The sequence below is a fragment of the Aulonocara stuartgranti genome (assembly GCF_965226115.1).
Source record: "Aulonocara stuartgranti genome assembly, chromosome: 5".
Taxonomy (NCBI): Eukaryota; Metazoa; Chordata; class Actinopteri; order Cichliformes; family Cichlidae; genus Aulonocara; species Aulonocara stuartgranti.
Window position 1 is genome coordinate 32,166,491 of NC_138943.1, and position 12,875 is coordinate 32,179,365.

Genomic DNA, 12,875 nt, shown 5'->3' on the forward strand with positions numbered 1-12,875 from the left:
AGCTTTTATCTGTGTCAAGATGTTGTTGCAGGCAATAGCAGGGGAGCTTGTCTCGGAGTACAATCATGAGAAATCTTTGTTCCTCGTCTGTTTGTCAGCGTTCTTATATCCGTGAGGCATTGTTAGCTCGCTCCGCTCTAAAGCGGGACGGGGAAGAAACACGGACATCACAGAGAGGCCAAAGGGCACGTCCTGTGAACAGAGCAAACACCGTCTTGTGGAAGGGGTTTCGACGGTGGGGGTGGGGTTCAGCTCAGAAGTTCTTTTTACCTCATCTCTGGAAGGAAATATCAAAGACCCTCCACCTGTGATCGTTCAATCGACAGCGTATGAAGTGATACACCTGGCTTATTCTGATTTCACATCACTTCTTCATTTCGGGGAGTCACGAAAGACTTGCTCAACTCCATGAAAGCCGAACCGAGGAGGGGGTCGAAGGCGAACGCATACAGCAGACAAAGCGGGAGAAGACCAGAAAGCAACAGTGTTGGTTTGTTGTTTCCAGCTCCCCTAGCACTTAGACTTTCCCTCAGGCACAGTCTCTCGCTGAAATATTAATCGTGTTTGACAGCTGTTTTAGCTCCGAAAACAAACACAAGACCGAAGCTTGTTTTTTTTGGAAAGCGCAGAGACATATGCACGAGCGTGGACTGGCTCAGATAAGGAACAACTGTTGTGGACAAAAGAAGGAGCAGGCTCGAGACAGCACAATGTGGAAGCAGCCTCATTAGGAATGTGCTGTTGTTTACAAGTGTGAAATTATGACAAGCTGTACTGTCTCTCAGCTGTCATGTCCTTGGGGGGAGCATTGTAATGCAATAAGCGGAGGAGTCGAGCGTTTATGTTCGCGTATCAGCGGGTCTGAGTCGAGCCTCGTGCCTGGCTACTCTTCCAGATAACTCTCCTCTACCTTAACACCATCCCTGCAACCCCAACGCACTTAACAAGGTGGTACAACGATGAGAGGCTTTCTCGCTCTCTCTCACACACACACATACACAAACACGGCTCTGGCGTGGTAGAGGCAATTTGCAGCATTAAGCTGCCTGATAGCACATGTCCACTGAGAGTTAGGGAGTGATTTAACGGACATTGCTCACACCAATTAGAGTGAATCAGCCAGGCAACGCTACTGACGACAAGTGGATGCCGGCGCTGTCAACACACAGCCACACACACACGTACGCTCCCACACACTGCGGAAAGGGGGGTGTTTCAATGTTTCTTTTGTGATTAAGAGCATGAAAATAGCCCATTTAGATAATCCCTCCCTGTCAGCACTGTCAGCCTGAGAGACACATCCCATGCACTCATTCCCTCATTACCATACGCCAGTCATTTTAAGAGGACCGAGCACAAAGCGGGAAGACTCAGCCGAAGGGGAAATGCTTCTCTTGCGGTAGTGTCCGACCGCCGTTCCCGTTCTCGTCGCCTGCCAAGCCTCGGAGCGACACCAGTCAGTATGGAAGGCCACAAACGGGAGAGCTGCGGTGGGCCGGGCGAGACAGAAAGGAGACGGTACACAAAAGGGGTTTCTATTTGCACGCCCACTGGAGGAGTCATACCCTGAGGAGCACCTGATTCATTTCTTCTAGAGGGCTATTAATCTTTTCAAGCACCAGAATCGCTTTGCCTCTCAGGAGCAGGAGTGGAGATTGAGTTTTCTATTACAATCAACCAGAGGCAGTGTGTCACGGGGAGAGGGGGGCCAGTGACAACACTGTCCTTGGCGCTGCCTTTCCCACATAAAACAAAAAGCAGGGAAGGAATCCCTACCACATTAGTGAGATTATTTTTATATCTGTATTCACAGTAAGGCCAAGCAGGGTCACTGACGACCAGCTGCTCTAGAGCTTCTTTATATAAAATGCCACATGGTTAGTTTAATCTTCACAGATTAAACTGCAAATTAATTCACGTGTTAGCTCTAGTCTTCTACAGAGGGCACCTAGGGTTCTCACACTTACTGTTAGCCTTTGCGTCACTTTTCATGAAATGTCAAGGCATGATGTCAATGTGAGCAGGAACTAAGGTACACGATGGTGCATTTAAGTTCCACATATATCGGAGTTAAGCTCCAAACCTACCTTTGCGACTTCATCCTTAAGGGGTATTCTGGAGAAGAACTTTCAATTTCCTTTCTTGCTCTTGGAAAGATCAGTCCAACATCATATCTGCCCACTAAATATAACGCTACCCCAAATATAACGCCAGGAGATGGTTAAGCATAAAGACTAGAAGCAGGGAGAACAACTACTAAGCTGATGAGTGTGTCAAAAAGGCAGGCATGTTTTTAAGTTAAAGTTAAGACAGGCACTTGATTACTGGGAAGAAAGTCCATGAGCTTGGGAACAGGAGATCAGATGGAGGTTTTGGGAAGCTCCATCTGTACCTGCCCCTGCTGAAGGCTGCAGCAAGAAGACACTGATATTTGCCCCTGCTACATGAGTTTTGCAATCAGAAAATACTTCCTAGTCTAGGCCTCACCCCTGACACCTCCAGCTAAGTGAATCCAGGCAGCCGGCTCCAGAAGATGATGGATTTAACACCAGAGTGTTGTTATTCCCAAGTTCCAACACCTGAGGTATCTGGAACGTGATGTTATCTGCCATCCGTCTTAGACTACGTGAAGGACGAGTCATTCCCAATGATTGCACAGGAAGGGTGTACTCGAGTAAGACATTCAATCTTTTCATTGATGGCTCAATGAACGCAATCACTGGATGGGAAGCACTGGACAGGTCAGTGTGACCCTCTAAAGCTCAGAAACAGAGTGAATAAACAGAAATAGCAACCTCTTCCTTCAAGACTACATCTGTGTGTTAGAATCAGCTCCCACTCCCATTTACTGCTCATGTTCATGTTGGGATAATAATTTAAAGCCTAGCAGGTCTGGACTGTGAACAGATGATTTTTTTTTTTACTTAAAAAGATAAGTCGAGTGATAAGGGCATGAGAAATGGTGCTTGTGCAAGATCCTCTTACTTAAACTTATACTACTAGCTTTAATAGAGTTACCTTCACTATTAGTCATCGGATGTTACTAATTGGCTCTACACAGACCATCCTAATTAGTCTTGCAGGTTTTTTTAGAGCCCTGCAAGTCAAAGGGCCACACTTACTACACTGGTAAGTGGCTGATTCATCAAATTCAAGTCAAAATAAAGCACACGTGTCACATTAATTATTGCCTTGTTTAATTAATCAGATCCGTTCACTTAACCGCGGCCTAGCCTCTTGAAAAATGTCTGTCGGCCGAGAGTATTAATTGCAAAAAGAACCAACTGAAGTTGCGAGCTCAGCCGCAGGTCTCTCAGTCAGGCTCCAGAACGGCGGCACTAATGGAGGAATACGGAGGCCACTTTAAGATGAAAAATGGCAACAGAGCCCCGTGTCACTTAATCAATATGAAAAAGCCAGTGGGGAGAAGGAAACCACCGCCTGCAGGGGCCACGCGGTCCCAGGTCTCATGTCCCCAGAATGATATGGGGTGTTTAAAATGGGCCCAATTTCACACCGTAACTCATCTCAGTCGCAGTGATGATGGCGCTCGTCCCCAAGGGGGTGGTTGCGAGGGAGGCGATGCCGTCTTGGGAGGTGCTTAACAACAGCATCCATCTCTGTAACATAATACTACAGACAGCTCCAACCAAAGGAGCCACCAGCACCGGTGGCTCTAGAGTTGCCTCCAATCACACTGGATGAGATTCCTCATGAAATCGCCTCGGGCAACGCTGCAGCTGTGCCACATCAGTCACTCTGCTCAGTTATAATCCGAAAGGATCACAAAGCCTGATGAATTCTGCTAACGTGGGTCATTCCTGCATTTTTTCTTCCGCAATTAAATTAATCAAGTCCCACTCGAGGGAAATTTATTTCCACACAAAGAGCGCTAAAGCAGAGAGGACACCGCATGCGGACATCTTCAGGGCTAAGAGTCCGGAGCGTCAGTTAGTCTCCGCTGGCCCTCTGCCCCTCTATCTTGTAGCTCCCTCTGGCCCCAGGGTGCTGTTATCTCTCAAACAAACAGCTCCTGTGCCGCAGCCCCGCTCGCAGACCTCATCTATCTGCATGACATGTGCTTCCCTGTTTGTTTTGTCTCGCCTGTTAGACGCGGCCGATGATATTGAGCTGTGTCGACGGCACTCTTCCGTTCACACCAGATGAATCAATCACTCCGGCGTGCTCCGCTGCCCTGTTTAGTGCAGGCAGAGTCTTTTCCACTTCAATCAATGCCGAGGGTTTAGGAAGAGGTTAGCGCTTTTCCTGCTATTTGTTAGGAAAAGAAAAGATCTCAAAAAGCAGCTCTGGCTGACTGACACACACACACACACAAAGTTTTTCAGTTTCCTGCAGTGTTTTGTTTATTCAAGCCCGACAGGAATATGCAGATTGACTGTGTAAATATGTAAATATACATGGTTAATAGAGACCACTGTTAGCAGATGTCAGCGCACTGAATTGAGCTCGCAGACGCTGTTAAATTCCATGAATAATTAAAAAGAAGCAGAAATTATTCATATAAAAATCACACACTATGTTCAGAGAGCACGAATGTATTTGTATAGCAAGTGTGCCGCTTGGATAGTAGACAGATAACAGGCCAAAAACAAAAAAACAAACAAAATAAAAAGTAGGTTCGGCTGCCTGCAACTATCCTAATAAAACAAGATTATTTTGCACGTTTGCAGCGTTAAAGAAGAATTGAGACTTTGCAGTTTTATCATTAACAAAAAACAAACACTGTACAAAAATATTCCTTTAAGAGGGTTAAGACCCTAAAATTACACGACAAAAACAACACGCAGTAATTTCAAAAACAGAAAAGAAATCCTTAAAAGCAAAAACACTTCCTGAAATCATCTGACAAGGAGTTTAAAATGAAATCCTGGAACTTTCAAATTCCTTTCCATCAGCTGATAGAGTCCCCTTCAAGATCATCGGGATCTTGCTGTGTTTGGACAATGAGCAGAGGGTTTCTACAAGGACTCGGCTCTAACAAAGTCCCGCCGCTGCTCCTCCCAGACGTGCCTTCAGTCTCTGTCGCAGCGCTGCTCGGCTGTCTCGCTCCTTTGTGGCTGGAGTCTGGAGAGATTCTCAGCTCCTCCGCCACCCGTTCTCCCAGCACCTGAATCAGCTGTCTGAAGCCTTCTGAGGCTGAGGGAAGGGCATCCTCTCTCCTTTTTTCTGCTGAAAAGCTCGTGGGTGCCTGGGGGGTGGGAGAGACGGAGGCGGAGGGTTGGGGTTCTGGAGGGTTGTCCTTGAACATCTCTCCTCCTCCTCCCTCCTTGGATTCGGTGCAGTCTTCTTCAGCCTCAGATTCCTCGCTCTCACTAGACGACTCGCTGCTGCTGTCACTGGAAGTGCTGCTGCTGTCAGAAGAGCTGCTGCTGTCGTCGCTGGATACGGGAGCCCTCTTGGAAGCTTGCTGCTCCTCTTCGACCGCCACGATCCTCGCAGCGTCCTCTAACTCGTCGATTTCCAGCTCCAAGTCGGTTTTTTGCAGGGTTGCTTTTTCCAACGTTGCTGCCAAGTCTGCCACCTTCTTGGACCTGTGAAGATGAGGAAAAAAAAGTAATTAGGAAGGCAGAAAGTTTCAACTCAATACGACACTTACACACAGGGAAGGGAACGGAAAAAAGAGAGAGATCCAACTACCACTTCATCAGTGGTACCTGGGAGAGAGAGCGGCATGACAACTGACTGATCGACTGGCTCTGCGTACTAAAGACATAGCCACAGGATAACCATCTACAAATCTAATACCCATTAACCAAAGCCCATTCTCATATGAATGCTAAGTAGACCGCGATTTGCAGAGGCGACGGGGGCTCAATGAAATATGGAAATATGGATGTTTAATAATGTAGGAAGATGAGCGCTGCTGATACACGAGCCTTGGGATCTTCTCCTCCCTCCCCCAACTGCTGCGCTCTCTGCAAGAGGTGATAAGAGACCGAGAGGGATTACAGAGGGAGGCAGACCCCTCCTATTCCTCCTTCTCTACCTCAGTCCGTGCATGCAAAAAATCACATGCACACTTCCACCTATAAATATGAAATGGCTAAGTCAACCGCTGCGTATGGCACGATTAGTCGAGATGAGGTCAATATATCCTGAGTGTTTCGATGCTGGAGAGGAAAAGGAAAAAACAACAACAAAAACCCCCCCGAAACATCCAATAATAATGCTGCAGCTGGAACAAACCAGAATAAACACGAGCGCTTTGTGCATTGTGCGGAAGCAAATCAGCCCTAAGAGGCTAAAGACGGTGGAGTTGTGCTCCCAGTCACACTGCAATACAGTCAATAAAAGCGTGGATAGAGAGAGCGCGCAGGCTGAGGCCCAAACAGCTAAATGTCGCCAAAGATTAAGATGAAGAGAATGCCCTCATAAAGCAGTACATTTAACAGAGTTCCCATCCCGCCGCTTTAGTTTTATAGTTGCGACTGCTTGAAGAAAGACGCGTTTTTATTGCTGATGAATGTCCTCCTACAAGGCCCCGTTTGTGTAAAGGCATACGATTGTGTGGAGGCCCCAGCCTGCACATTATTCACGCTGGGAAAGCATGCCATGCTGCCAAAAACTTAAGTGGTTGCCATTGGGCTCCCCGGTGCAGTTAGGGCGTGTGTGCCCCCATCCCCTGTCCCTCCTCTCATTGCCATGGTGATTACGAGCTGACCTCTGCGGGTTACTGCGATTCAGACTATGTCCATTCAGGGTGGGAGAAACCATGTGTGTGTATGTTTAGAGGGGCTACTCTTTTTCTCACACACGGCTGCTGTTGCTCTCTCTGGCCCAATTAACCCACTGCTGAGCACCAGGATGGCTCCTCATTACCGTGCACTCCTAATGAGCTCCCCATTCTGGTGAGTAAAGTGTTTATGGAAGCATGTAGGGGCTTTGCATTCATTTAGGACCTCAGGTGGAACTATGTTAACAGATCTCATAGTTGTGCTGTAGCATGAGGACACCCGTTCTCGGCACCACGACAGCCAGAAGAGAATCAACTGCAGATTGGTGGGATAAGTGATCCACTTGTTCTCAGCTGCACCTTCCCAGTCCACACTTAGGTAACGTTTAAACTGATTGTTTAAAAACAGAAGTTGTTCTAATTTCAATGGAGTGAAAATCATGGTGGACAGACTCTGAGGGCTGTGATCATTGGTGGATTTCTTGCAGAAGCCCATCCCAGAGTCATTAATGTCAGTGGCTCCAACTTTGAGCCCAGCAATTATGCCCAGCTGGTGCCAGCATGTTGGCAAATGTCAAAGTTCAGGAACATTCGAGTGGGGCTTTCGCCAGGTGACAGTCTGGTTGAACATTTCAGCTCGTCTCACGGTCATCTCTGCAATACCTCGCAAAAATCAGTTTGCCAACGTATGCTGAGAGACTCTTCTCATAAACAGAACTTGGCTGCTTAAGAATAGAAGTGGTGTTGGCAATAAGTGTCATTTCAGATCCACAAATCACAAATAAACACAGCCACACCACCCCACATCTCTGTGAGAAGGCACCACATTGCCAGATGTGTCTCAGCTCCACCCACCAGACAGACACACGGACCCACAGCTCTGCCACAGAGAGCAGAGAGACAAGACGGCAGATGTAATGCCATCGTTTTGTTTTTGTGTAGTCTCAACTCGCCTCATCTTCACAGCACCGAGGAGCCGCAGGCAAACTATCAGAAGGGTCTTTTTAGTTCATTAATAAAAGTCCCCGGAATTTCAAGATCCAGGTGCAATTAAAAAAAAAAAATCGCTTAAGGAAACCATGGATGACCACCTGTCGTCTTGGAGTTAGCATGTGTAGTTGGAGTTTACAGACATCCACACACAGCCTCGCGTTCACCCTCCGATGATGATGAAATCCGTCACTCAGACCTAAAACACTTGTGGATGCGGATATTGCAACTCGAGCGCAAGACAGCTGCGTGATGATCTTCACTGTCAAGAAAGCTGCATGAAAAGAAAACCCCAGCTAGGAAGTGATCCTACTAAACAAATGTCACCTGTAACATATTAAATGCTTCAGTACCCATTTTAACAAACTTTCAAGGCTGATTGGGTCTAACTCACTAAAGCTGCCATCTACAGACACAGACATGTAGAAAAGTGATGAGCTAGGAGCCAACATGCCAAACTTTAACTGTATTCTTCTGCTGTAACTAATAAATTACTTCAAATGTGAAGCGTGACTGAAGTCTGGTTAATGCAATTGAAGATGATTTTCCAGTTTGGGCAGTAGCACATAAACGCACCACACGAGAAGAGCTTCTAAATACATGCAAGCGTTTAGAAAATTGAAAAAAAAATCAAGACGAGCACCAGAAACTGTTTGTTGTGGGCACTGCTCACTCTAAGTATACGCTGTCTGAAGCTGTCACTTATGTGTGAACACAGACAGCCACTGCATTCTTTGGAAAGCCGAGTTTAAAAGTCACTGTTTTTGTTTTAAACAATCACAAATAACTTAATGTAACCTCATATAATTATGATGATGATGATGATGATGGAGCCTGTTCAGGGTCCCAGGTTCTGCAAAACCCACGTGAGCGCTTCCTGTAGTGAGACTGTGGCAGAGAAGCCTCCTGCAGCACAGCCACTTCAAAGACTGCCCTGTATTCTCTTTCCCCCGTGGGAAGTCATTATTGCGTTAGCGTTGGAGAGGCGCGCTTGTTTTCTCTCCCCTCCCTTGCTCTGTGGTGGGAGAAGCTCGGCCTGCAGTGAACACAAAGGCCCTGTCCAGGAGGGGGGAGGGATAATGTTGTACACAATCCAGTCATTACTATACTGCTGTTGTGGCTTGCCTTCATTAAACTGAGGAGGGGCGCCTTTTTTCAAGGTTGGAAAACTTCTGGCGAGACAAAGACGCCTCCATCTGCCAAAGTCTTTAGATGAGAACGTGAAGGGAGAGAGAGTGTGTGTGTGTCTGTGCGTTGTCTGTGAAAGAGCCGAGCTAAATTACAATCTGACATTTCTTTCATCAGGCTTGTGTTCAGTGAAAGAGCAGCTCATTCAGCGTGTCTGTGCTCTTGAAAACATCTCAGATAAAGCTTGTCCTCAGACGCAGAAATCTGTGTACGGTAATATAAGCACCAGATTTCCTCAGAGTAACTCGCAAACGCATCATTCACCGGCTGAAGGGGGGGATAAAAGCCGACGCTGGGAGACGCGATCCGTCAGTGTGACTGAATGCTGAAACGGTCCGAGGCGCTGTAGCCTCTCCCGTTCCAGAAACGAGAAACACAGATGTATTTATCCGGGGAACCAGTGTTTGAGACCCCAATTACAGCTGCCTGAGGACCCTTGAAACACTGGTAGATGGTTCACACAATTGAGACAGGTGTGGAGGAACTTTTTCTAATTTTTATTTTTGCCTTTTTCTTTCTCTTTGGTCATATAATGGCTTAAAATGCTTATGAAGACAACATATTTACTGCAAGGATGTGAGAAGAGCAGAGCAACAGATGCTGACATCATAAAAAGGTTCCACCGAATTGTATCAACTGGGAACAGAAAATTTCAACCCTAAACACTGGTTGCAACTGCCTGGTAACTATTCCACTGCATTTCATGGCTGGTTGGCGAGTGGTTGCTTGCTTGTGGTTGCTATGTCAAATTGCTTGCAAACAGGTATAAGTTGCTGCCCTGAAAACCCTTTTGTGATTGCCACAGTTGCCCATAGTTGGTAGGAAAGTCACCAACGTTTCTGCAAAAACCAGAAAAAGAGACTGTTTGCCTTCAAAGTAAAAGTTGCACCTTCTGAAACATGTTGGTGTCAGTGGTAAGACAGAACTTTGACTTGCGGTCTCCGTTTCTGGTTTGTGTCTTTCAGATGTTACTCATCAAGAGTCATGCTGGCATCTTCCATGCAAATTACAGCCAACTGTAGCAATCTGCTAACAACTAAAGCAATCACAAGGAGGACAATAGGAATGCTTGCCAGGAATGTGAAAGTATTGATGGTTGGTGTCACAGAGGAGGCAATTTCACCAAGTGTGAGTCAGCAACCACTCAACAGCTGGTCAGGGTATACGCATTTTTCCTCTAACCGACCGTGGTTGCGAGGGTTGGTCTCCATGTCACAGTCTGAGACCAAACATCAGTCGATTAGTGGGAGAGCCCCCAGCGTCCGAGCCCGAAGGTGGTGCATCACATCCCTCAGGTCACGAGTGTGATCAGAAGCATGCTTGTAGTTTCTTTTCCAACATCAATGAAGATTCTGTGCAAATAATCCATTTACATCATGTTCCCAAAACTGAAATTCATATTGGAAAATCATTGGTTTGACACATTCGTGATAGGTGGGAAAGATTCTATCCTGTTCTAAATCCAGCTGGAAAATTATTTCCTGTTCTGACCACTTGGTCAAGAGCACAGGAAGGGATTTAAAAAAAACGAAAAAACAAAAAACGCAGGATCGTTGGGAGTGGTGTAGTACTGCACAAAGACTCCATCTTGAAAGGGAGATCAGCCAATGATGAAACTATTTTGTGAAGGTTTTGGGGGTTGTCATTAGGGATGGCAATCGAGAACCAGTTCCCAGTAGTTGAATTCCTTGGAGTTGTTGGCCTGCTAACCTATCAATCCAGCTTATTGGCTCCACTTGTACTACTATCAGCTGATTTCATCTGATATGGACATTACATCTATTTTTATTCCACAAGAAGATGACAGCACAATGGTAAAGTAGAAACTGCATCCAGGAACAGGATGCAGAAACAATACACTACTAAAGAAACTTCAGCTCTTTGCAAGCACCTGGATGGACAGCGTGCTAACGCTAAGCTAGCCAAGACCCAAGAGTGACATCAAAGTGGACTGAATGCTGACCAAATCCAGCAGCCAGAGCCTGAACTTCAACAGGTAACAAACTGAGTAACAGTCAGGCTGCAGCCTCCATTTCTGCCTGTTCATGTTTCTAAAGTCGAAATCGCCCTGACGATCACTTTAAATAGTCTTTGTGCTGGTTTGCATCTTTGCTTGTACTGTTGGCTTTGTGTCCAGGATACTAAAGGAAAGATCGTGTGTCCTCACTTGGGTAGGGATTTGTGTTGGTGTGTCGGACTGTAGCCTCATGTTAAATGGTGTTAAATATTACTTTTTTTGAGTAATGACACCAAAACTGATCACAACGAAAAGGTTAAATAGCATCAACATGCACAAACATTAGACCGCACAGGATGTAATTAATTTGTCTGTGATCTACTGCTTAGAGATGGTGGTGACTCTTAAAGCGGAACCAGTTAGAATCCATAAGGATTCTCACTGGGTTGTCATGTTCCCAAATCTCAAGAATTAATCTATCACAAGATGCAGATTTAGAAAAAGCATTCTCTTACTCTTTCTTAGTCCTTTGTGGATTTGGTGGCAGATAAAAAGAAGCGTCTCAAGTGACAAGTTTCTATTCCTACATCATCACTTAGGTTTAAAAGAAGGATTTTTTAAAAAAGCTCCAAGTATTGCAGGCTTTAGTTTGGTCTGAGCTCAAAGAAGTTAAAGACCTCACGATTGACTTTGAAACTTTTTGTCAGAATGTTCCAGTTGGATTTACTCTCTACTTTTGGGATTATGGGATCTTTACTACAAATGCTCAGCTCTTTACTTTTTCTCTGCTTTTACTGTCTCCTCACTTACCATCTGACTTGTGTAATCACAAAAAACGTTCAAGTCCTCTACTTCTCCAGCCTGTCTGCTTCATATCCCACTGCTAACATCTCTTTCTAGTATCTCACAATGTGACACAATTCAGTGTTAGACATCCTTTTCTGATACGCCTGTAGAAAAAAAAAATACAATAATCAATTGAATTAACTGGAGTGAACACTCCACACGAGGGTTTAGGAAATTATGCAAACACAGTACTCTGTGTTTATGATGAGCTGTGTGTTCAAGACAAAAATCTGGAGTGGACTCCTGCTGAGAGGAAATCTGTACTACTTATCCCTGTTAGCTGGGAGACATTGGTGTCTTTGTTCTGCCCGGTGGGGCCTCTAAGGATCTCGTTCAGTGATGCGGCTAACGGCAGATAGAGCAGCTCCATTATCTGTTTCAAAGCTTTCAGGACAGCTGTTTGACAGTTGTGTGGTGCTGTCTGCTGGAAGTCCCTTCCCAACAAAGTGAGCTGTGTTAATGTGAACAGAAAAGCTTTGAGCACAAGTGAAACAAAAACATCTGTAAGGGCCAAAGGCTGAAGGGGAAACCTGGGTAGTATTTGACTTGTGTGTTACAATAACACAGAGTTACGCTGAGGTAAAAACCACCAGTCGTCCTAGGCAGCGTGGGGAGAAAGTGTTGACACTGAGCACAAGGGCACTTTCAAGGTGTTTGACCCACACGCCTCAGCTGACACACTGACCCCACGCTTGACCTCCTTGCCCTGAGACACTTGCAGTTGTTAGAGCTCCAGAAACTCCCCCACCCCACCCGCGGGGGAGCTTTTGTCAGAGCTGCTGACAAATCTCCCCGACGGCTGCCGCCGAGGACACAACGCTGAGGTTGAACAAGGTGAGGGAGGCAGGGCGAGGGAGGCATTGCGAGCGCGTAGAGCCAGCGAGGGGCTGCTCCGCTGTCTAAAAACAAAAGACTGGTCTGAGGAAAGAGAATGCCTACAACTTTATTTTTCGACAGTTGCCCGTTGTTGCTTTTCATGCTTTTCTGTGATGCACTCTCTTTTCTACAGTTGAAAACAACACCCATTGTGTCTCTGAGGACTGCTCACTTCACACCTACCATTCACAATTATTTGAGTCTGTCCATTCAGCTGCTGTGGTGCGAGGCTCGGCCCATCCTTAAGCCGCTTCTTGTCAATTTTCCAGTTTTTGCAGCAATGTGTCAATGTCCATTTCACACATTTGCTCCACAAAAGAAAAA

General features: G+C 46.0%; 1 protein-coding gene across 6 annotated transcripts in view; it reads right to left on the reverse strand.

Annotated features, from left to right (window-relative positions):
• Positions 1-4,715: 4,715 nt before the first annotated feature.
• Positions 4,716-12,875, reverse strand: part of shq1 (SHQ1, H/ACA ribonucleoprotein assembly factor) — a 48,414-nt gene continuing 40,254 nt past the window's right edge. For all 6 annotated transcript variants that reach the window (XM_082532766.1, XM_082532764.1, XM_082532765.1 and 3 more), the window contains one exon: positions 4,716-5,552. In XM_082532766.1, coding sequence (XP_082388892.1) covers positions 4,913-5,552 — 640 coding nt within the window. In that variant the 3' untranslated portion in view covers positions 4,716-4,912. The remainder of the gene's footprint in view (positions 5,553-12,875) is intronic.